This window comes from Fistularia commersonii, chromosome 14, assembly GCF_037954325.1.
Source record: "Fistularia commersonii isolate RoL2024-O1a breed Wild chromosome 14, RoL_Fcom_v1.0, whole genome shotgun sequence".
Classification (NCBI taxonomy): Eukaryota; Metazoa; Chordata; class Actinopteri; order Syngnathiformes; family Fistulariidae; genus Fistularia; species Fistularia commersonii.
In genome coordinates, this window is record NC_141297.1 from 8,994,447 (window position 1) to 9,020,218 (window position 25,772).

The 25,772-nt window shown below is 35.9% G+C and overlaps 1 protein-coding gene across 4 annotated transcripts in view; it reads right to left on the reverse strand.

The window, feature by feature from the left end:
• Positions 1-299: 299 nt before the first annotated feature.
• LOC147227210 (guanine nucleotide-binding protein G(I)/G(S)/G(T) subunit beta-1) overlaps positions 300-25,772 on the reverse strand; it is a 36,935-nt gene continuing 11,462 nt past the window's right edge. For 2 of the 4 annotated variants that reach the window (XM_086159180.1, XM_086159182.1), the window contains 10 exons: positions 12,708-12,814; positions 12,507-12,545; positions 12,030-12,136; positions 9,811-9,874; positions 9,119-9,281; positions 7,882-7,948; positions 6,942-7,143; positions 6,376-6,592; positions 2,830-2,945; positions 300-2,522 (listed from right to left, as the gene is read on the reverse strand). In XM_086159180.1, the coding sequence (XP_086015306.1) occupies positions 2,839-2,945; positions 6,376-6,592; positions 6,942-7,143; positions 7,882-7,948; positions 9,119-9,281; positions 9,811-9,874; positions 12,030-12,136; positions 12,507-12,545; positions 12,708-12,764 (1,023 nt within the window). In that variant the 5' untranslated portion in view covers positions 12,765-12,814 and the 3' untranslated portion in view covers positions 300-2,522; positions 2,830-2,838. Of the gene's footprint in view, positions 2,523-2,829; positions 2,946-6,375; positions 6,593-6,941; positions 7,144-7,881; positions 7,949-9,118; positions 9,282-9,810; positions 9,875-12,029; positions 12,137-12,506; positions 12,546-12,707; positions 12,815-13,259; positions 13,389-13,915; positions 14,033-25,772 lie in introns of those variants that run through there. The other 2 variants (XM_086159181.1, XM_086159183.1) reach the window with 2 other exon arrangements.

Genomic DNA, 25,772 nt, shown 5'->3' on the forward strand with positions numbered 1-25,772 from the left:
TCTGTGTATGGAGACATGGCCCAACTGCAGTAATATATTGTGTATATATTGTGTATATTCTAAAAGCCCAACTTTGATGCTTTTTTTGCACAAAACTGAACATATGGAGTACCAACACGAACAGTTATTGAGATGCATATGACAATTTCTCATGATACAAACGAGTAGGGGGTCTTCTATAATCTCACACACTTATAAATTATTTAAAAATAATAACTTAAGAGAAGAAATTTTGCCTTCACAAGAATGGGAAAGGTAGTTGCACATAACTGGACAGAAAAGCCAAGCCAATTCAACAGTGGATAAGAAATTGTTTATTTAACTTGAACATAATTACAAGGAAACCAAACAGTCTGCAACATTCTAGCTTCTGTAGGAGCCACTCTAAGGGAATCACACTCAACACAGTAGGTCATCTCAAACTGCTTTTTATTACATCTTAAATAACAGTACATTTTAATATAGTTTCTATCTTGCATCCAGCTTTCGGTTGTACACTGACTGACTTCAAAATTAAATACAAAAGGTGAAAAGGGAACAGTGGGGGTGCAGAGCTCTACAGTTATTTGATGGAGAGAGAGAAAGAGTGAGAGAAAGAGAGAAAAGGGAAGGGAATTTAATAATTTTTAACTTTTTTTATTTTCATTTTATTTTTTTTTGCCAACTCCAGGCCTAACGCACAATTACAGCACATTTTTTTGTACAGAATGTCGCAGAGAAAAAACAGAATGGAAAAAAATGTCACTACTGCTAAAGAAAGAGCGTCTCTGTTTACAAGGAGAAGGGAACAACAGAAAATTCTGCCATTCAGATGCTGCAAGATTTTTTTTTTCATTTTTTTTATTAAAGGACAGAAAAAAACCTGTTATAAAATGTTTCTTTGTAAATGGAATTTTGTTTGCTACAGAAGGAATGAAAATTTGTCCCATTGTGTATGTTTAGTTAATGGATGTATGTAAGTATGTATGTATGTATGTATGCATATGTGTACAATTTAAACATTTACGTTGCTTCTTAATTTGTGGAATCCCTCCCAAGTATGGACCAAGTAACCGTTGATGTCGTAGGGTTTGCTTCTCAAGTGCATAGCTTTGAAATTTTAGTTGAATCATGTATGCACGGAGTAGCCAAAAAAAAGGAAAAAAAAAAAAAAGAAAAAAGAAAAAGAAAAATATAAATACCATTGTATTGATATATTCAACAGGTTATTTTCTTAAAAGAAAAACATCAAAGGACTTAATTCCATATGCACCTTTTTAAGCAATTCTACAGCATGCGATTCTAAGAGATAACCCACCCATTGCAGACAACCAAAATCTTTTTTTTTTTCTGTTTTTAACTTAAAAAGTTTCAATATCATTATTTTCAAACATTGATTTATACAACATGTCATTCACAGAGTAGTAACTGCATTTCCAAGCACTGAATGGGCACCTCTGTTAAAAGAAACATCCGGAGTGCAACTGGGCTTAAAGTGGAGGTCCTCCTACCCCACCAGTTGCATCACCGGTCCCGACCATGGGCAACAGAAACCAGGGACAACTAAACTAACATAAAGGAGAAAAAAATGAATAAAAAGGGGGCAGGGTGGATTATGATCTGACGGGTTAATCTTTAATTAGTCTAGACTGTTGCCAGACAAAAAGGTGTAAGATGTTTAAAATGATTGTTTTTTTTTTGTTGTTTTTCGTTTTAAAAACGAGCATTCATTATCATAAACAGCATGTGCTTGGTTAGTTAACTTTTTTTCTTTAGACATTATTCTATATATGCAAAGTTTAATTTTTGTGCAAACAAAGATTTGTGGACTACACTGGAAAAAAGAAACAATAAAAGTATCATGGGACTAAATATACAGAAGGGCCAGAAGTGGCTTGAGGACTCCCTGTTGAAGCTAAATTCTCTCATTTGTTCTCCATTGGGATAAAGCTGAATTTAAAATGACATGATCTGAAGGTTTCATTTTTAGGTTTCAAACTTAAAAGGCTTTAAAATGTGTAAAGACTCGGAAATAAAACAAAGCTTTGATCCTCATTTAAACATTAGCTGACAGTTCACCAATCTACTTCTCCACAGGAAAATCATGAAAACTAAGAAACAAATATGTGGCCAAAAAAGCAATTCAGAGAGATAACTGTCACGTAATAACCTTCACTCTGACCTGGGTGTAATGAGGTCCAAAGACACATTTGCTTGGTGGTGGCAGCAACGCTGGCGAGCGTGTGTATTTTCACTTACTACAATACCAAACCATGGTCATGGGAGGAATGTACAATTTTCCTCTCCTTTCCATTTCGAAACCACTAAATTCCTCAAGATTTTTTTTCTTTTTTTGTAGTTGAATGAGTGACAGACATTTGTGCTCTTTTAAATGAGAAGGAGAGAGAGAATTTTTGCCCTTGCTAGATTTGGGGGTGTTTTGAGTCAGTATCATGGTGTTTTGAAAAGATTGGATATGCAATACAATTGAACATTGTGATGTTGGAATGGTCTTCCACTCAACTTTGGAGTCCGGATGCCATCTGGAAACAAACACAACAGGAAAAGATAATGTTAAACCGCATCATTCACTTCAATGAACAATGTTAATCATTATTAATATCAAGTCATTTCAAGAGAATCACACATTTGTCTTATGAGAATTTCCAAATAAGATCCCGAAAAAAAAAAAAGACCAACCCAAAAATGGTCATTGAATTGTAAACAAACCTATCTAAAAAGTCTATACATTCAGTGTACTGTTGACTTCCAGTTTTTTCTATTTATTGGTGCACATTCTTTTCATACCCCAGCTGGCAGAAAACAAATTATCCAGATGTTGTCAGTCACCTTCAGACTCTAGTTCCAGATCTTGAGGAAGCTGTCCCAGGACCCTGTTGCCACTGCCATACCATCGTCGGTCACACCCAAGCAGCTCACCCGGTTGTCATGACCAGCTAGGACACCTGCAGACACAGCAGAGGCTTAGACACATCAACAAACCTCAAAGGTTTTTGAGAGATATCAATGCATACTTTGAAGCTTTTTTTGTGTCAGTAAGAAATAAATTGAGCATGTGATGACTAGTATAGTATTGTATTTCATGAGTGTAAGCTGGCAGTGATTTTTCAATGTGGCATTACAGTGTACTCATGAAATGTATATAAAGACATAAAAATGTTCAATAGGATTGCGTTGCAACTGGTAAGGAGACAGTCAAAGAAGCAGATATTTTTTCAATATCTTTATCTGAATAAGACCAGACAGAAAATTCTAAAGTGAAGCATTAGCAAAAACTAAGGGCAAATACTGAATCAATATAATGAAAAACAATGTTCTACTCTTATGTATAATAGGACTGTGTGTGTGTGTGTGTGTGTGTGTGTGTGTGTGTGTGTGTGTGTGTGTGTGTGTGTGTGTGTGTGTGTATGTGTGTGTGTATGTGTGTGTGTATGTGTGTGTGTGTGTGTGTGTGTGTATGTATACGCTTGCACAGATGTAGGCTTTCTTTAATACTTATTCCATTATGGAGTCAGTAACTATAAAGTACTAATGTCTCCACAGAGTTTCCTCCCTGCTGGACCTTTTGAAACTTCATGTTCTCCACATCAGCTCATCCCTCCTGTATAGAATTAGGTCCACAGCCTCTATGCTCTTTTTGTAATGTCGGGCTTGTCTGGAGCCAATACGTTTGTTCAGAGGTATGAGTTGGGACTGCAGGATGAAGTCTGCAAATTTAACTTCCTTAGAGTTTTCTGGACAAGTCAAGTACCATTGTAGTGCCTAAAAACCATATTTACAACATAATTAAAAACTGACTTTAACATATCACCTTCACCATATAGTAGTACTGGAGGGCATTTGAATGTATCTCTTAGGCAATAGAGAAGAGTCAATCTGCTCAATAAATGTCAGAGTATCGTTATTTAAACATTAAACTACCATAGGTGAATTGTTGAATAAAAATTTAGACATATAATCAAAGTACTATCTGTTCTTTGTATATGCATTGTTGAGGTTGAATGCTGTAAATACTGAACTTCTAGCCTGTTCAGGCTAAACACACCCTTTTACTTAGACAGTTTCAAGACTTCTGTTTCACAATTTAGCTAATAGTGCAATGACGCCTCTACTTCAGACTGGCTTACATCATTTCAATTTTTCAATACAATATTACAAATAACATATTACAAATAATCTATTAGAAGGCTGTTTTGATCAGGCGTTTTTCTGAACGATTAAAAAAAAGTATGCTTTGGTCTAAAACTGCAGGATAATTATGACAGCCTATTATTTTTGACAGTGGAGTACAACACTTCTTGTCAGGAACATGTGGTATGAATAAATAGAAAAATAAAAAAATTACCTGATCCTAAATTATTGACCAGCTAATAGTTAGGTTATTCCAAGTCAATAAACAAATATGGCACGCTACCACCTAGAGAAGTTCAACTTTTTTATTATTAATTCAGTTATATCAATAGAACCCTTAACATTTATACTAACTGAAATACATATTAATTTTATTAAATATATAAAGGAGAATTCCTATATTCTCTAGCATGACTGGAAAAAAACATGGTGTGAGGAGGAAAACGGAGCGGGGAGGGGGAAGTGTAGTGGCCCCTGCAATTCCACATTTGGAAAAGCCTAATACTAAGTTCATATCTCTGTACAAAATTTTTTTTCCCGCTCATTTTTTTGAAGGACGATACAGGATGAGATTTGCTGACATCATTTACTTATTTGCTGTCCTAAACTGACACTACCTAGGTGTAGAAACTTGTTTGAAATCAGTTTTTAGGGCCTGTGATCATGCAGTCTTATAATATGGATAATCTGAATTTGGCTTATGACCTGCTCTTTATGGGGACCACATATCTTGTTTTGGTTCCATAGAGCAATGTTAACATTCTATTCAGGGACAACTTTATCTTGGCTTGCAAAAGAACAAATCTGAATCCTGTCTCGTGGAAAAATGCATTTCCCATTCAGCAGACCTCTGCAGGAAGTGGCAAACCTTCCTCTATCATGGTAGGAGTTTGCTAGGAACCTCTGTGAGCCCAAGCAAACTCCTAGGTAAGTTCTTCCAACTGAGATCTTTCTTGAAATTTAAAACAAAAACATTTTGGTTTATTCTTTTTGTGCTAATTTGATACATACAAAACTATTTATTTTATCACAGTAAGCATGTATTTGTGTCAAATGCATGTTTAAGAAAAGTATTTCCATTTAATTTCAGACTATTTGATATTGGTATTTGTCGTTTTTGCATTATGACAATTACGAGCATATATTTGGTCCGAGTTGGTAAAATTTGTTATTCAGATTTCTAACCTTGAATCTAAAACACGTCAACTATCCTTTCATTTTGTACTAAAGTGCTTTGAAAGTTATAACTAAAAGTTATTTGTCTTTGAATTTTATTTCATATGTACAGAATAATTTAGATGATATCCTTTTGACAATGTAATTGTATAGTTTTCTGCACTGAGTTACCAACCCAAGCATTGTTTCCATCCTGCATGAGGATTAACGTCTTGATACAGGCTTAACAAGAAAACCTTTGGTATTGGGGTCTAAAGGGACTATTGCGCAGAACACCGTAACATTGGTGTCTGTGGCTGTTCATGTTAAAATGTATTCTTTAAATCATAACTGACAATATTTTATTTTAATGTTTTTTTTTTTTAACTGATGCTTCCTAAAGACAATCTTAATGTCCACACTTTGGAGAATGATCATTTCAGAGGCACAATGATCTCTACGGGTAGTTTTCCAATATGTGCATTAGCTTCATTTTGCTGCCATTTTTTCCTATGTTATTCTTTTTGCAGGAAAAGGCTGGAATTTGAGCTGGAATTGGAGCTGCCATGCCCCTTTTCAGGGGGAAAAGGGGTGGGACAAGACTTTGATGTAAAAAAAAAAAAAAAATTGAACAAAATGCATAGAGTTGGCATAACTTGTACTTAATAAATAGCGAAAAAAAACATTCTAATATCGTCCAATGTGTGGTCTATAATGTTACTGCTATTTCCTCCACTTTTATTACATGCTAGTGTGCAGAGAGGAAAAAATATTTTGAGATGATTTATCATGCAAACTAGATGTTGATTTTTACTGAAACCGGTGTCATATGTCAGAAAAAGAGTAAAATGAGATTCCTCCACACAAACGTTCTCGCTTAAGAGGACCTGACTATGATTCTTCATGACAATTCCACAAAAAAAAAAAATTGAATTCATATCAAAATTTTCAAGAGTTATATGTGTGGTTATTTGAACAATAGTTAAGCACCTGGGGAAAGTGAATTTCTGAGACTCCATGAACAATGGCGGTCAGAAAAGCACAACATATCAATGTAGCACCATCATTTTTGCCAATATAGGGACTTACCTGCACGGTCAGCCTTCAAGGTGTCCCAGACGTTGCAGTTAAAATCATCATAGCCAGCCAGGAGTAGGCGACCGCTCTTGGAAAATGCCACGGAGGTGATACCACAGATGATGTTGTCATGTGAGTAAACCATCAACTCCTGGTCAGCACGGAGGTCAAACAGCCGGCAGGTAGCATCGTCTGACCCAGTGGCAAAGGCATTGCCATTAGGGAAGAACTGCAAATCAATGTCAAAAGAGGTTTTAATGTTAAAAAATTTGAATGTTCAAGCATTGATACCTTGGGCAACAACGCAAATATTTTTATGTGTTTTGCAGTCAACTTCTGTTATCAGCAACCTACTCCATCCTGTGCGGTGCCACACAGGCTCTAAAACTTCCACTGAATCACACTAAATCTCAGATCAGGAAATAATATAAACACTCTGTATGTTCTGTGAACGTAATGATCAGAACTTAGACAGATAAACAAAAAATGTTTCCTAAACGTAAATTGTCCTCGAACACTTGACTTTTCCGGTTACCCTGATATGATTAGTGCATGTTATAGTGTGCTTATAGCCTTACACAGATGGCGTTAATGTCTGACTCATGGCCAGTGAAGGTCTGTCGGCACATTCCTTCTCTAATGTCCCAGAGCTTGGCTGAGGCATCGCAGGCTCCAGACACAAACAGCCTGGTGTCGGGCGCCAGAGAAAGACTCATGACATCACCAGTATGACCAGCAAATGTAGTTGTCTGCTGACCAGTCTCAATGTCCCACAGAGCACTGAAAGAAAGAATAAGGTACAATATAAAATTCACATTCAATGCATAAAGCAAAAGGATTTTCAGGAAAAGGATTGACAAATAGAGCTTGGGACTTCTAATTTAAATAACTTACTGATATCATGAAAACACACAAAAGAATATATATATATATATATATATATATATATATATATATATATATATATATATATACATAAAACACAGACACTCAAACTATAAGAGTTTCAGTGGATTTCATTTCATAACCCCTTGCTTAATCATGTGTGGTAAATCTACTGCAGAAATTTCGAAGTAAAATGAACAATACATGTAGACTCTCCTGTCATGATTCTTTACAACAATGTAGCTGGGCAAAAAAGAAAAAATCTGTAAAAGATGTTTCCAATTACAATTTACGGCCATATGTTTATATAAAACTAAAAGCCCACTAGTTCCATCCATTCATAATTGATGGATAACACCACAAGCCATTATGGAATTTTGAGACGCTTAAAAGCTGTAGTGCTGTTCAGCAACTTCAGTCAATGGCAGTGACAGAAGGCCCGAGTTACTGATTCATGAGCTAAAAATACAAACACTAAGAAAGACACAAAAACCTTAAGATAGAAAACCGTGACAAGACAAAAAATATAATGTAATTTCATGAAATTGGTTTAAAAATATTGATGCTATCTGGACATTTTAGGAGCAGTGTTTTGCAGTGCATTGGTTGTTTGGGCGCAGTGTACCAACTCACCAGGTGGTGTCTCCAGAGCTAGTGACAATCTGGTTGTCATCCAGGAAGCGACAACAGGACAGGTAACCTGATAAGAATCAAAGGCACAGATTAAAAAACTCATTTATGAAGTGCTAGGATAAAAGAAGTATTAGGACAGAAGCTCAATTTCAAACATTTAACACATGAAAGAATGTCTATTTCTAATTGTAAACATCTTCTCTGATAAGGCAATGCATGTTAGCTATGGGTGGTTATAGGTAACATTTGGATAATCGACTAATTGATTTGCTACCAGGCAGGCAGACTTTGGGACATCTACCAGTTCATCGCTCACGTCTATAATTCATCTGTTACTAACTGGTTAAGTGAGTGTATCCCTCCCTATAGGGAACTAGAACTAAAATGCTGACACACTTCCTGCATCATGTGACACTGATCAGATGAATGCTTCTTGGCTCCAAAGTCAACACTTTCATTAGTATCTACTGGGATATATCTCCAACCTGCCCCTGCTTTCTTACACAAATGCACGCGCACTCGCACGCACCCACGCACGCACGCACACGCACACGCACACACAGTGATTTCAATCTCTGATAAGACATTAAGACTTGCCAGTATAAACTGGTTTCATATGCTGTAAAACATAGCTGTACGGCTATAAATAGAATCCCTTTCATTGACATGTCTTTATAAAAAGAGAATGTCAAACCTGTAAACTTAATGTAAAAAAAAAAGATGGTGGTCATGAAATCAGGACTGGTCCAATATATTTTTGATTATCAGGGTTTGCCCCACCTTATGGAGTCATGCCAGATAGATGACAATGCAATCGAGCATTCAGTACTTAGCCCCAGGGGAATTTTTTACGAGACAGCTATCTTGATGGAATTATTTTTCCTTTGAACGTATAGTAGGTAACATCATGGAAGGTCTAGTTAATATTATGCATAACTGCATTTGGTTCTATCCTCTTCTAACATAACCTCACTAGAAAAGTTTGCTTCCCATACTTTTGCTTTCATGTTGTGAATGTAACAATCAGCCACAGGAAGTGTTCCTTTTCAGGTTGTCATGCTATGTATTAAATAACCCTGAAAATGTAAAAAAAAAAAAAAAAAAAAAAAAAAAAAAAAAAAAAAAAAAAAAAACATTAAAAATGATACACAATTCAGCCAAGCATCACATGCTACCAGGATGGTAGAGACAGCTGACCAAGGGTGGACCTTCAATCAAAACACTGATAGAATCATACCTGTGTGTCCAGCCAGCTCGCGGCTAACACGCACATTTCCCTCACGGGTCTTCAGGTTGTAGATAGAGCAGATGTTGTCCAAGCCTCCACAGGCAACATAGTTCCCAGAAGGGGCATAGGCGCATGTCATCACCCAAGAGGAACGCAGTGGGATAGCATGGACCTGAAGGACAGAAGAAAGATTTTAATATTAGATAGTATGGGTTGACAGATGGGACAGAGATGGGAGGGCATGTGACAGAGTGTGTCCACAATATTAACTTAACCTTTCAAGGGCACTATAAATAGCATTACTTGGCACCCACAGAAACCTGTGAATTGTTTTATAATGAGCTTGGTGATTTTGTCAACGTACTTGATGCCATTTGCAAGAAAAAAAAGGGGCTAGTGATTATTGCTGTTGAATAAGACTGGTTCAATGGAGGAATATAGGCCAATGGTTCAAATTATTCAGAGGGTTTTCCTTTTCATTGTGGAACAAATGGGCATTTGCTTTGATTTTATATTATAAATACAGTATTATACACCTTGGAATATATGCAGACACACCATCTGTGAATGCTTACAATGTGTAACACTGAAAAATAATACTAGGGTAATTTTGTATAATGAAAAGACTGTCTTTTTTTGTGAAATCATCCAAAAATGTGAGCAACCAGCTGTACGCTATCTATTTTCTGGTGTGTGTTTACCTTGTTTGTGGTATAGCTGTCCCAAATAATGAGTTTTCCATCCTGGGATGCACTAACCAAAAGCCTAATGAAAAAACATTAAAAAAATCAGTTGTTTTAAAATGTCCAGTTTACCTACAGTCATGTAAAGAAGAAATATAGTTAATGTCTAGTAAATGAACATTTTAAATATAAATTTAACATAAAACATGACTCTATATGTCTGTACACCACAATCACATCTCAAGGCTTCCAGACACTTTTTACATCAGTTCTGAAACCAAAAATATTACACCATCCTGAATTGAATAGAAGTCGATATAAAAAAAAAATCTTGTTCCTTATAACAATATAGTAGAACAGTAACACCATTAAAATGTTGATGCATTATTACTTTAATTATGGGAAAAATAACCTCATCAAGCAAAAGGTAAAATTGAAATAAGGACAAAAACACAATTTACAATTATCACATGTAGGCCGCCCCTCACAATCTCAGCTAAATAGTATTTTGCTTTGTATCCAATCATCATTTCTTAAGTTCTTCCACTGATCCTCAAAGTTTTTGGGGCGTGTGCCTGTGAATACATAATTTTAAGGATTTAGTAACGCCATTTTCAGTATATAGTGGTGCTGAGTAGTCTTACCCACTTACAACAGTATACGAACAAAAAAATGATAATATAATTCACATATATGTTATAAAACTGACATGCCTTTTCTGCCCTAATGCGAATCATTATCCAAACCTATAAAACCTTTTTATAGAGGCTCTCAGGTAGCCCTCTGGTGGCGCTCTGCTATCTGGGTGAATCCATCAAGAGTAACCACAGCAACAATCCCAGTGCACAAAGGAACAGGAAAAAGAGTGAACACATTAAAGCCTACGGGGAGTATGCACATCTTAACTACCGGGCTAGATGAAGTATGGTCACATAAGCACTCTTTGACTCACGGGAAAGGGAAAGACCTATTAAAATACATTGCCTCAACTATCAAACTGAAATAAAGCATAGGATAGGATCAGAAGTTGGGGGATGTTCCCATGTCAAGCTGGACTGAAGATTAACTTCAGGTGTGTGAGAAATAAACAGGAGACTGAGAGTCAACAAGTGTAGTCAGGCTACTCTTTCACTTGATAGATCCAGATTGAATGACTGAATTAAAATTTTCCTTCATTAAATGTAATTTCTAATGTTAATATTGAACTATGCACGAAAGTCATTTGTCAAACAAGATGGCATTCCCCCAAAATGTATCAGATCTTCTACTGATTAGTTCTTTCAATTGGTTAATTTGATAAAATACATTTTGGCCAGATTAAAAAGGGCAGTTAAGTGCTTCCCTTGCACTTGAGTGGGACTTTGATTAACATTTAGAAAGTACTATAAATTACTGAAAAGTAGTGTAGATTATTGATGAACTTCATTCTGACACTGCAAAAACAAGCCAGGCTGCAAAAAGCTAGTTTCTCGATAGGCTAAAAATAGAAGACCGCCTAGACTCTGGGTCAAAACATCCTCATGTGACCTTCTTTCTGAGTGACTAAATCTCAGAAGGTAGTTCAATAAATACCCATACTCCTCTGGGGAGTGAAATACTAAAAACTAAAACAAACAAACGACAAAAGCCAACAATGGTTAATTCAGTGTAAAACTTTTCTTGGCCACTTTATTGTGTGGAGGGGGGAGATTACAGGAGTTTTCCATGGTCAGCACCACTCTGATTAGTTTATTGGCTGGTGAGGTAAGAGATGTCTATAACTAGGAAAAATACTTTATCTGAAGTAGAAAATTTTGCTTTGGCTCTTAACTTAAACAAAGCTCAATAAAAGAGTGACTCCATTCTGCGTGTATTTTCAAGCAACATACCAACCTCCACTGCAGAAAACACAAGGGCACTAACACACAACTTAGCAAACACACTCAAGGGGTCTGATCTAAATGCAATCACCAGATAACAAAAATGCATTATCAATTGTTTCTGTGGGCAAATACCTACAGTTAAATAGTTAAAACAGTGTATACATTAATGAGATTGAGCACCATGAGCAGACAGAAAAAGACCTGTATATAGACGTAAGACAGCAGTACTGAGGAATGCCATGATTAGATGAAGACCCTGAGGAAAAGTTAGCAGCAAAAAAAAGTCAAGCATTCTTCTGAAGCCATTTCTTTCATTAAGGCCAGGATGGAAAGAAATATTAAATTAATGGACTGAATAGGTTTAAATGAAATTACCTTGAATCAGTGCCCCAGTGCATGGCATAGATTTTAGCCAGATGCCCCCTCAGTGTCCGTCTAGTGCGCATCTGAATTCGGCCAACGGGGTCAATGTTAGCTGTGATCTAAAAAGGATTAAGATTAGAGAAACATCTGGTTTGAGACCAAAACTTGCTCTGATAGCTATTCTGGGGTATGACCAAAAACAGAAAATTTACACATGGTAATCGTGAACACTTTAGCCCTGACTAAGGAGGGGCCTGACTTTTATGGAATACCAAGGACAAATTCAAATAGGTAGTCACTCAGCAGCCACAAAAGCACAGTAGCTCAACTAGATCACATAAGGGACTGCTTAAAGGCACCTAACTTGTATTAACGACAGATATGTAGTTTACAAATACAAAATAGCAAGTTGAAATGATAGAATAGAATGTGCCTTTAATCATCCCACTGTGGGGAAATGTCAAATTTCATGGTGATTATATTTCTTACCTGAGACAGGGTAGCATCCGCACACGCTTTCCTGGCATCCTGAAACAAAACAATCCAGTAAGCCCAACAAGGATAAATAAGAACTGCTCATTGAAACACCTCAGGAAGAAAAAAAAAACAATTGACATAATTAATCTGGATATGTGTAATAAACATTAAAGTCAAAAAGTTTCAAGGATAAACTAGCAATAAAGTACTTACTCTGATCTGGTTCCTGAGCTGCTCAGCCTCCTGGCGTAGCTGATCCAGTTCACTCATTTTCCCCTGCTAATGGTGTGCTTCGCTCCGCTGCCTAAACTCTTTCTGATCTAGAAGACAAGACATGAGAAACTAAACATAAATTATTTCTTGATAGTTGCCACAATGCACTTGTAAGAAAGTTCCCAAAAATGTTGGTGACAATTAATGACAATTTAAGGACAGTGTTATTTCAACAAAATTTGGCAGAGTATAATTTCACATTTCTGAGGTCAAGTCTGAAAATCACATTCAAAGTCACAGGGAATCGCAGAGTAAATTTCTAGCCACTTTCAAAAATATTCTTCCAAGCTTGAAACTATGATTTAGCAACACACACTTGGCAGCAACCCCAACCTAAATAAAACAATTTTGAGGATGATGTTGAAGACAAAAAAACAAAGAAAAGAAAAAAAAACTTTAAAGGCAAATGAATGTTCAAAACAGAGCAAGGATTGATAGTCCAGATTTCAAGATGGCAAACCAATAGACCAATTTTGGATTTTGTAGCAGTACCGTAGATTCAAGTTGTACAGTCCTTGGATGTCAATGTTTTGTAGCAATGCTGGAAACTCAAGGTGCACAGGTGATGGGAGTCAACAAACGGAGCAGTCACTGCTCTGGCCTCTGGAGTCTAAACTCTCCTCCAATGTCATTCTTGTAATCCTGGGACACAGTTGATTCAGCTCCTCTAGCCAAATCCGGTTAAGACAAAACCTGCTGATGATCCTAAAAGCAGTGGCTATCCCGCTGACCCCAATCCCCAGGGTTGACGCTTTTAACATTGACACTTTCCCTTTCCAAAGACAGAAGTAATTATTTTTAAAAGAAAACTACCATTGTAACCAAAGCTACCGGAGCTTGAGACCAGGGGAAATGCTAGATTGCTAGATATCAATCAAAAACCTTTCTGCGTGACACAGTAAATAGAAAATGCACATGCCCATGTAGCTCAGAAAGGGAAAGTAGTCAAGAGAACTGTGGGATTGTTTTTTTAAAAACTTGTCAATATCTCATTTAGAAATGTTAAATAGAAAATCTTCTTCATTAGATACATTAGAAATTCCCAAAGAACAATTAGTTAATTGAAAACAACTTTCTTATGGGAAATATTCAAAGTCGAACACACCATCTTTAAATACGAGTCAGCTGCCATGGCAAGAACATCTTACCTCCTGTTTGTCTGGAATTCAATATAGGTCCTATGTCCAGGGGAGTTTTGAGACCTTGTGAATGAACAACTTATCCTTCAGGTGTCTAACATCCAAGTGAGTGTCGCCTGATTGGCCACTCCTGCTAAATGGGGCTGTATCTAAGCAAGGCGCCTTAACTGCCTAATCTTGATGATGAGGGGGAAAAAAAAACATTTGCGGTAATATTACTGGCTAATTTGTATCTTTGTGACCATATATAAGAAAACTCATTCGCGAGGTCTTCAGTCAAATCTTTTATTTGATCGGCATGGTGCAATTTTTTAAAGCATCAATTATTCCGGTCTGACTTTGAGATTCTTGTTAGCATGCATTATAAATGCATATGTCCCTCTTATTGAAATTGTACTACTTAAAACATTTTTGATTTAATTATGTACAGGTCCTTTGTACATGTCCTCTGGTTCATCTTGGTCTAAAGAAGTAACTGTAGTTAGAGTTACTTCAAGTCTGCTGTCACTAGATTCCATAAGCTTTGCTGGGGTCAAACCCAGTGCTTATAAACATTGGGCCAACTTCAATTTATACCAAAAATTGCATTTTTAATGGAACACGTTCAGGAATTTCCAAACGGCGCAGTCAAAAGGATTCAAGGGGCACAACAGAGGTGTTCACATGTACTTCTTGAGCTTTTTTCATGCGGGAGGATTTTATTCTCCTTGTCTTTATCTTGAAATTTTCATGTTTGGGTGCTTATTTTTTAACACAAGCTCTTTGAAAAACCTTGAAAAATGTTAAAGGTTTGCTTATTTATGTTTATTTATGAGTGAATGCTGAAATCTGTTTTTAGTGAATAAAACCCTTACGTCACAATGTTTAACTGACACATTCTATATAAGCAAGCTATTCTTTTATCTAAAATAGTCAGAATCTACAGAGCAAAATTGTAAAAAAAAAATTGTTGGTTTTTGATAAAAAATATTTCAATATTTCATTCAATCTTTACTTGTCTACAATGTCTAACACAGTGTTGGATTTTAAGTAGCAACAACGCCCCCCAAAAAACAATCAGACAAACAACCAAAAAAAACAAAACACACCACACCAAATCATATTGCTCTATTGTCACTTTAAATGTTTAAGACTGGTCTAAAAGATTCAATAACAAACTCTGAAAGGGCCAAGCATCTTTTTCCATTAAACATCTTAAGGTTACTTTTTCCGAACAATCAAATGAACAGGGATGGTGGCAATAATGGTTGTGATCAACTGGCTATCACATAAATCCATATAAACAAGGATGGTAGTACAGGACACTATGATGTACTGGTGTATATGTACCAAAATCTAATTAAATCACACTAGGCTTAGAGATATGAAAATAAAGAAATAAAAGTGCCATGAATTCCAACTTGCTGATGTTTCTAGGGATGGATATAAAAATTGCAATATAAAAACATTCAATATTCAGTTGATATTGTTTTGGGGTTGTAATATCACGTCATAGCTTACTTATATCTTGTAAGGTTGTTGAAAGAAGCATTTGCTATTTATTGGAAGCAGACAGCAGGTAGGCTAGTGGATTAGTGTTAATGTGAACCAACCACTATTATCTAAGTGATGTGGGAAATCATTGAAAAATAAGCACAAATGACAAGCAAAATATATGGTCACCCAACTGAGATAGTTAACCCACATTCCAACAAAGAATTGAGGCAGCGCAGAAGAGATGCACCATATATTACTGGTAAGGAATTTGTTTTATTGCATCTAAGAACACCATCTGAGAATGCAGAAAATTAAGTCCGAAAAGAGTGTTACGAACACAAGGCTAGGATTAAATAACCAGAGAAAAAATATCAAATTTGTGTTTTTTTCATTACAGTAACAGTAGAAAATAAACATCCATTTTTTTAAGTATTGCTTTGGGTATGCCTAAATTAGTGCTGTGGAAAAGTATATTAACAGAGCCTTTTAGAGGACTTTCAACCATGATATGAGCTACCAGGATTAGTTTCCCTTCCCAACCAATGGGACGCTAAACTGTTCACCACCCACTGGCGTTATGCGCTCCAGCAAATCACCTGAAACTATCGCGAGCCACACAATTAACTTTATCAAATAGTTTCCTCACAGCCTGCCTCACATTTAGGGGTTTGACAAGGATATAAGAAATTTCTTTACACATCATTTATTGAGTGGTGTGATTTGAAGAGCTGCCACTGTGTCCCTTGTTACACTGTAGCACAGTTTTAACATTTACAAGGAAAAAAATGGATGGATTTTTGAAGATGAATGTTTGATTATAGTTTTATACTATTCTACATCTACTATTTGTCCCTGAGAGGCAATTGGGGGAAATCAAATATGTATAAATATATAAATATGAAAATAAGTACATAGACCTAGGGTACCAAAAGAATCAAATAAAACTAAAAGATCAAAATAAAAAGCAGAAAAAATATAATCAAGATAAAGAGAAAAGGTGAAGAATAGAGTGGAAATTCTTGACTCCAATATCTGTCGACAAACTACATCTGTGAAAAGGCTGTACATTTCTACAAATGTCTTCACATCTTTTATAATCTCATCTCTATATTAAAAGCATAAAACTTAAATTGTAGAGATGATAAGTTTCTGCTTACATTTGTCTTTAAAAGTGTTCATTTCAGGAAATAGACATTTGAAGTGTGATTTAGAGGACACATTTCTTGTGCTGATGTTGGGAGCATTAGAACCAATGGCAGCACAGCGGAGCCTCCACTTTACTGCCTTCTCTTTCTGCCAGCTATTTTTAGAGAGGTGGTGGGGGAGGAGAAAGAGGGAGGGAAGCAGACTTCACATTTTCTAGCCACTCCTATCAGCTCTGACATCTCAAGCACAAAACAGTGACAAGGAGAGAGGAAGTGTAATTTGACTCCTTGCACACATGCCCACTTCATAGTTATTTACTTCTGATACAGCATTAAACATGTATTGGCTGATAATTTAACACTGTACGAACTTAACAGGTACTCAAGGTAAACCTGATATGGAGGAAAAACAAAACAAAAACAGCTAATTTATACTTATGAATTGAAAACTGTGACTTCTTGCATAACAAGTATGCTGATACAATTTAAGAAGATGAAGATTAACCAATTTTGACCAGGGAGAGTATTATCTGTTGGAGATGAATGACTGAAATAATAGAAATGTATAGGTCAAGACCAACTTGATTTCAGTACATTTGATGACCTAAGAATAACTTCACCCACAAAGAGGTGGGGCCCTCATAATTCTGCTGTCATGGCTGCCAATAATGCTATTAAAGAAATGGATGCTTTTAGTCAATGGTCGTTCACTCGTAATGAGTGAAAAACAAATAAATTGCAACTACCTGCCACCAGTTTACATCATGGCATATCTTAACGTTGCCCTCACTTCCAAAGAGGTAGGCTTCATAAGAGATTTTATAGTTTTTATAGAGATGTTTGCAGGAGATGTCAAACATAGGGTGTCCAAGCATAGTTAAATGCTGTGACTTGAAGATATTTTAGCTATATTTTAGCACATGGAGTTTGCAATAGATTGCAAGGGTTGACAAGAGGCTCCACTATGATGACTTACAGAGAGGAGTAGGCAATGAGATGTTCTGGTGCACAAGAGGATATAGGCAAGAGGCAAGCTGGAGGGCAGAGCCAGATTAAACTAATGAGAGTGAACAAGCAGAGGACAATTGGGAGGGGAGCTACTAATTAACCCTTTGGTGAAGGGGACCAAGACTCCGTGAGCTTCCCAGTATTTAAAACAGTTCTGCTCAACATTCGCAAAATGTAGATTCTTTACAAAAATCTTACACCTACCCAATTTGCGCAGGCGGACAGATTTGCCTTCTTAGCTTTTCTATTACAAATATAAAAACTACATTAACATGAAAATAAATAAATGAATAAAAAATGAATAAAAATAAAATAAAATCATGGTATTCATGAGTCATCATCAATGACGAGATTTCAATCAGATAAAACTAAAGCAAACTATACCTAAGCTTTTCTGTGGGTATCCAGAATATACTAGTACTCAAGTAGTAAATAGTGACCTTATTTTTCAATTAGACTGAGAGTACCATAGATAAGATAGATTATTATAGATAATTTTTAATGACATCCAGATAGCGATGCTAAATAAACTAATTTTTAGACCATGCTCAGATGAAGAAAGTCATTTCTACTCATGCATTAGAATATATCAACAATTGTGATGCAATCCAACTTCAATGTTATAGCTGTCTCTCCTATTTAATAAAATTTAAGGGTGTGTAGAAGTCAAACAACACAGCCATTTTAGGATATCCAACTTAAACAAAAAGAACTGCAAAGCTGGTTGAAGCTGGTGTGTGAGGAACGCCAACAGTGAAAAACCAAGCTAAATGTTCACATTATGTTTGTTACATTTCTTAAATGCAAATTTCACACTCATTTTACGAAAATAAATGGAAAATAAACTTAACATAGGAATGTATGGTCGACATTTCATGAAAAGGACTACTAACTTTTGCAATGCTAATATGCATTCAGGTGTAAACAGTTGGTTTCAATGACTCTCCAGAAAGGAACAAGTTTCCCTGTTTATCTGCCGGGTCACACTACATTCATGTGAACAGATAAGATGAGATGAGCATTCACATCGAATAGAAAAATATTCAGTGCAAATACGCTCTTGTCAAGTGTGGGTGTGATTATAAGACAAGAACAACTGGACTGTTTGACAAGATTGTGCTTCCTGGAAAGAGGAAGCTTGGCAAATCCAAATAACTGACCAGAGCTTTAATTTATTGCTCTGAATTCATTTTTTCCATTTTACTGATTAAAACATGCTTCATAACAGGCTGTAATGTTTATCTTTGAAATGTCATGCTTTAGGAAGAATAAACTATCTGCAGTATATCTGTCAAAAAAACAAAACAAATATATGTACATATATGTGTACATATGTACACGTACACACACACACACACACACACACATATATATGCAAGTATATGCATAAGCATTAAGAGAAAAGAATGACACACTCGCGCACACACACACACACACACACACATACACACATGTTTATCGGTCTCATCATTTTTTTCTCTGAAGGCTTAATGTAACAATTTGTGAGGTATGTGAAAACACAATATTATGAACTTAGTCTCCTTCACATATATGCAAAAAGAAAATCTTATTCCCTGGGTGTTTGGGAAAAGTGGAAACTGATTTAGTGAGATAACTTGGACAATGCCTGTAGTTTAGAATGCAACTTGGTGCCATCCTGTTTTCATTCAGATGAGTCCTGTGTTTGACAGAGAGTATAGGTGGCGATGTGCAGCTGGCTGTCAAGATGTGTGCTGGGTCCAGTGGGGATACACAACAGCAATTATACTGCAAAAATATTAATGTCTCCCTAAATACGGTGTTGTTTCATTAAAAGCACTCCACACCTTAATTTGGTTGTCTAAATTTTCATTGGGGTGAATTGCAATGTAATGTGTTTTGTTCTAAAAGTGCCTGTCTATCTCACTTTTTTCATTTCCTGATTTAACTGGTCCAGCAGGGTATACCTGGATTTGATCAAATAATTGATATCTACCTTTTCCAACACGATCATCTGGCTTTATTTCACAAAGCAGATTTACTTTATGATTCACATTCAAAGCCAGTACATGACCAAAATAAAAAATATAACACACACACACACACACACACACACACACACACACACACACACACAAAATTTGAAGAATTGTTGATAGCAGTGCTGAGCATATGAGGCAGAGAGCACTCATGCCTGGTGTGAACAACTAGGCTTGAGATAGCGAGAATTTCTGCTCTGCTGTGCTTTTGCATCTGCTTGCACCGAAACCCAAACACATATAAATGTGTTTGTACATATCCGAACTCCACCCTGATTCTAGCAGACAGGAGCAGAGGACAAAGATATTCTATTATGTACTGATGATTTCAAGTAGACCTTTTAACCTGCAATATGAGATGATATACTGTACTTACTAAACAAAATATGATAGGTAGGAAATGGTTTTGGACACTGCTACAGATCACACCCAGCAGTTACATGACTGTATATTCAATCAGTGGTGGTAAACGTAATAATGGAAGCTGTAATTTTCTAAATATAATTGTTACAATAAAAATGCGAGGTAGATTGCTGACTGGAAATGGGGGATCGTGAAATGCAAACTCACTCAATTACATCACCAGATTATTGCTGGTTCATAGTTAAGTATATATCCAAAGATTACAGTTCATTTCTAACACTGCAGCTAATAATTGCGTAGCTTATTCTACTAAACATACAAGAAAACAATAGCTTTCTGATACAACATAATTTAGAGGTCTAGCTTCAATTTTACACAGATTTATAAAACTAATTTTTAACTGTCACACAGATAAATATCTAAATAAAGCAATATATAAGGGACAGCGCAGTGTTTAAAGGGTGGGGTTAGGATGGTGACTTTAATAATTTATTTCTCATGGACAGCAGCCACACTTCCCCTGACTTTCATAAGGACTGTACCCTGCTACCTCCCTCCACTGTCAGCATGGTAATTTCCGCCAAATCTTTGAGAGCACTATTGGGTTGAGGAAGAAAATGGTTCTCAAAAAGCATGTAAAAATTCATAAATCTGGACTGATGTTATTTTTAAGCCATTTGAGACAAAAAATGATGCAATTGAAATGTTTCTGACAGCATTAACTTCATGTTGCCCTGTTTTCAAATTGTATATTTTACTTAAAAAAAAAAACAAAAAAAAAAAAATTCCCCATATAAAACAGTCCAGAAAATTACTTAAAATGAAATATCCCTCAAAGTTAATCAGATATATTAGTATCAGTTATGCAGTTTTTCTAATTATTGTACAGTCCTAAAACATTTGTATCTCAAACAGGCAGATCAGTTTGTGATCTCTCTGCAAGAGATCATCTTTGTCAGCAAGCTGCCTCCATCTTGATATTAGCATAGAGCCTCTCTAAGCAGGCGTTTCCTTTTCAAGGGTGTTTCCCGGGTCGGTTTCTTTCCTTTGTCAAAACATTCAACGGATGTGGCGACAGCACACTTTACAAACACACTTAATTGTTTCTGCTACCTTTACTGAAGTCATCAGTGTCAATCCAATTTTTTACAGACTAACCAATGCAACCACATTACAACCCTGGGTTACACAGGACACAATGAAACGCAAATTAATGGACAAAAGACAAACTGAATGTGAAACAAATAGGAACACAGGTTGGTCTTTCATGAAAAACATTTATTCTAGCAAACATTACTGAGTAGCCACAAATACAAGTTACCTTTGCCATGTGATTTTTTTAAATTCTATTTTTTTAACGGGGTGTCTGGTTGTATTGTGGCATATTTACTTCACAAAAAAAGTTACAGACCTGAGCACAGCAGGATTCTCTAGGGGAATTATGCCATTCAGTCAAACTGGTGACACTTTCTCACTCACATGCAATTACACATAAAGTCATTCATGCAAAATCGTGATGCACACAATGTTTAGAATGAAAATTGAGTTTCAATACATTATCTGTAATTCACTAACTCTCCTCACCTCTCTACGAGCAACACGAGAAATTTCAACAAAGTAGCATGCCCACATAAATGACGGATTATCCAAGAAGAAATGTGATGTCATATAAGCTATGTGGAAATAGTTCAGGATGGCAATGTCTGCTGTCTTTAAAAATGCTGCCAACTTGAAAAGGGTGCAGCTCAGCAAAGTTACCCCAGCGTTTTAAAGACAGGTTGAATCCAACTGGGTGGAACAAGTAAGGACAAGTAAGATTGGCGCTATTATTCTACCATGAAATGTGGTATTTTATCAACAGGCCTCTGGGAAAATAGTTTTACATATCCCTTAACATGCTAAACATCATGCGCCTACAATACAAGCTGCCATGTCCAAGTTGAATGTTTTTGAAATATCATTTATAAATAATAAAATTTAAGAAAGCAGCTTTCTGAGTCACTTCACATGAAAAAGTGTACTTTGGTTTTTAATCTCAAAAAGGCTGGGGCTGGCTGTCATTTTCAAAATAGCTATTTGAAACATTGATCTAAAATCCCATAGTTTTCATCCCTGTTTTATAAATAAGATCAATTCTACTGATCAGAATAGTCTTGATCCTCCAGAGGGAAATTGCAAATGCCTGATATTATTAGATCATTGACATTCACACAATATAACATTGTCGCATCTGAGGGCTAATAAACTATAAAATCAGTTAACAGATCTAAATATTCACAGGTACTAATGAATTTCTACGTCAGTAATGACATTTAACAAGACATCAGAAGACACTAGTATTGCCTGTCATAGTACACAGAAATTTTAAACAAATTTGAAAACAGTGATATCAAAATTTAGCATTTTTGTAAAAGTGTTAAATCTAATGTAGGAGGTCTTCGTGATTTTGTGGATACACCAACCTTTGATCTTAATCATTTTAAATCAGTTTAAGCCATTCTGGAAACTTTCTGCTCAGATGACAATTTGGGGATGTTGGTCATCTATAGCCTTTTCAAACTACTTTACTGGCTGTACTTCTGACTGAAGGAAGTAACAGTTTTTATATTGCCAAACAGTAGCACTCAGATTTTACTGCAACTTGATTGGCCTTTATGGACCACTACAGAAAAACTAACTCATTTCAGAATCAATTGACTCACAGTCTACAGTATTTTAAGTGTTCTGCTCTCTGCTTCTCATAACACAAATAGTGACTGGCTGACAAAATCACTATCAATAAGTGTCTTGAAATATAAAATCTAAACAGATTAAATGATTAGTTGCCCTGAGCCATATATAGATAATATAGCTTTTCCATCCATTTGACTTTTCTGAAGTGAGCCACTACCAAAGTGCAGTCATTGGTGAAAATTTTGTGGCAGAAAATGTCAAATTCAGTACAGAGTGTACTGACAAATCACATCAATATACACTTTTTGAATATGTTGTAAGAGCTACTAGATAGTACTTGGCGGTTATTTCACTTCAAAATAATTTTCAAAATGTTGGTATGGTATTACATAGATTTTTTTTCAGTCAAAATTAAACAATATGGATTCATATCCTATGTGCATATGGGTGTCATTTATTTTTTTCGAGGCTATGGGTGAGGGTCTGAGTACTCTAGAGAAGTGATGCATGGTAAATGTAGCTGAAATACAACCAGGTCAAAGTAGTTCGGAACAAGGGGGCTGATGATGCAGTAAGAGAAGACACAAGGAGATTGCTCCCGGACATTTCTTAAAAGCCCATCCAATCTCCTTGTATGTCTTGAGAACACACAATCTTTGGCTTTATATATTTCTACCAATCTAAGACAACCTCAGAGGACGGAAAAATTATCAATCCACACACTCTTCTAAAATTGTACTTTCTAATTTTGAGTCTACTCAGAACTTAATTTAATTTTCCGAACAAGAAAAGCTAGCCATAATATCTGAATAACATTATTGATTTTGGCCTACTACTTATTCTTTCAGATCAAGATTCCCTACTTAAAATGATTTATTATGGTAATTCTACTGGTTTAGTTGCTGACATTTTTTCAGGACAAGTGTGTAGTTAGACAGTTTTGTGTAGTAGAGGCACCTTGTGGCATACTGATTGATTTTTGTATGACAATAAAAGCAAAAACATCCTAATCTGACCACATTCAAATTTGAAAAACATCATTAACAATGCAGGAGACTTCTGCAGCAGAGGTCACACAACTAATGAAAAACATATGAAAAATATTGTGCAGAGATCACGATAGGCGTGTGATTTATATACATATAGATACACACACACACACACACACACACACACACACACACACACACACACACACACACACACACACACAAATTAAAGATAATGTTTAATTCAGGTGTATTTCAAAAATTGTATCGTTCAAAGATTGAACAATGAATAGAACAGAAAAATAGACCTCCTTAACTACTTCTGTTTACTCAAAAAAGATCTCTAATTTTACTGTGACACTATATGTTATCGGTTTCATTAAAAGGTCATCATGCTTGGATGGCAGGATTTATGTAGCACAAATATTCCAAGAGCAACTATTTAACACAGTTCTAAATCTTGGTCCTTGCAGAGTGATGAACACCGCTGTGAGTCTCGGGCTGTGATTTTGTCCAAACATTGTATTCACTAACAGAGGAGTAGGTGGAGTTCAAATCTTTATAGGTCTCAAGAATGGGTAAACTGAAAAAGAAGAGCCTAAGGCTCCGTAACCTATTTTGCTAAAGAAAGTGGATCAAATTCCTGGGGCTACGAATGAGAATGCATGAACTGAAACAGTTTAGATTGTGGTATTCCACATGATATTAAAAGCTGCATGATTTTTCTGGAAAAAAAATTATACAGGCAGTGAGACATTATACAGGACAGTGGATTGGTAAGACAAATAAAAATCATGGAATGGATACAAAGGTTTGGGGTTGGATTGGACAGACTAAGATAAAGTACATTAAGAAAATAAGAACCATATCTGTCTATATTTCAGTGTGCAATGAAAACCATGAGAATCACAGGTAGGAGGGACTGTTATTCCAAATAGAAGATTAATTCAAATGAGTGAGCACAAAGCGAGCTTTGGAACTTTGGAGGACTGGGATTTCAGATGCAGTGTGAAAACAGTCCTATGTCTGTTTCTGGCAAAACATCATTGCCACTTTAGTTTGTTCAGTTTACTAGGCTGATTTAAAAAAAAAAAAAAAAAAAAAAAAAGAGTCAACACCATTAGTCTTTAGTTCAGATTATTCCAATCTGCAACACAAAATAAGAAAAGCTAGTAATGTCTGATAAGGGATCTTTTTTTAAATAACATGAATGGATTATTCACCTTCAGTGTCCATTTGCATGTTTTGCAAACTTGGATGGCATGTTTACTGAGAAGTTCACACAGTGTGTACTGAAAGTACACAAGTAAGATGGGTCATGTGGTGCTACCCATTATCTCTTGCATTGAATTAGAATATGATCTAATAAATCAGAGTTCGGCTATATAATACAGCAAGAAAATAAATTGCTTGCGTGTGTGTATGTGTGTGAGAGAGAGAGGAAGAACCTGGGTACATTTGTAAGTGGCATGTTTTTGTCAGTGCTCTTCACCATATTGACCATAATCATGTTGCAGTCAGCAAAATAACATTTTCAAAATAAGGTATTGAGAATCTTTACAGTAAAAACACAGGCTTTTGGTGAAATCTGTGAGATGGCGCGAAATAGTTTTTGCCATTCAACAGAATATGATTTATACTGACCCCTTATATGTGCAAAAATATGTGCCCCCCACACCCCAGTGTTGCTTTGTCTATTGTGAGTAAAGTCTGATTACAGTGGACACAATATCAATGGGATGGACACAAGAGTTTAATTCATTGATTAGTGAAACATTCCATGATGCACTTAGCAGACAGGGTATTGATGGTGAAAATAACAGACTTTAGCTCAACATATTCATTTACACAGAGAAAAATCTCATCAAAGTGTGTCTGACAAAATTAGGCTTTAACATTTACTTTTTCAGAAAATCCAACTGAAACATGCTAAATCTTTTGTTCCTATTCATATGTAACCTAAAATGATAACAGACTTAACCCTCTCAGGCTCAAATTAAGTTGTAGTTGCAGGAAAAATCTGATATTTGGCTGTCGCAAATCTGCAACATCTGCCTGGAGAAGGTAAAGGTACGTGTTCAGAAAATTATGCTGCTTGTTCTGCACACACAGTTATTGCAGTAATGATACATGAAGATGTCACAGATTAGGGTTTAACAAACATCACCACATAAAAATTCAGAGATTGAACCTT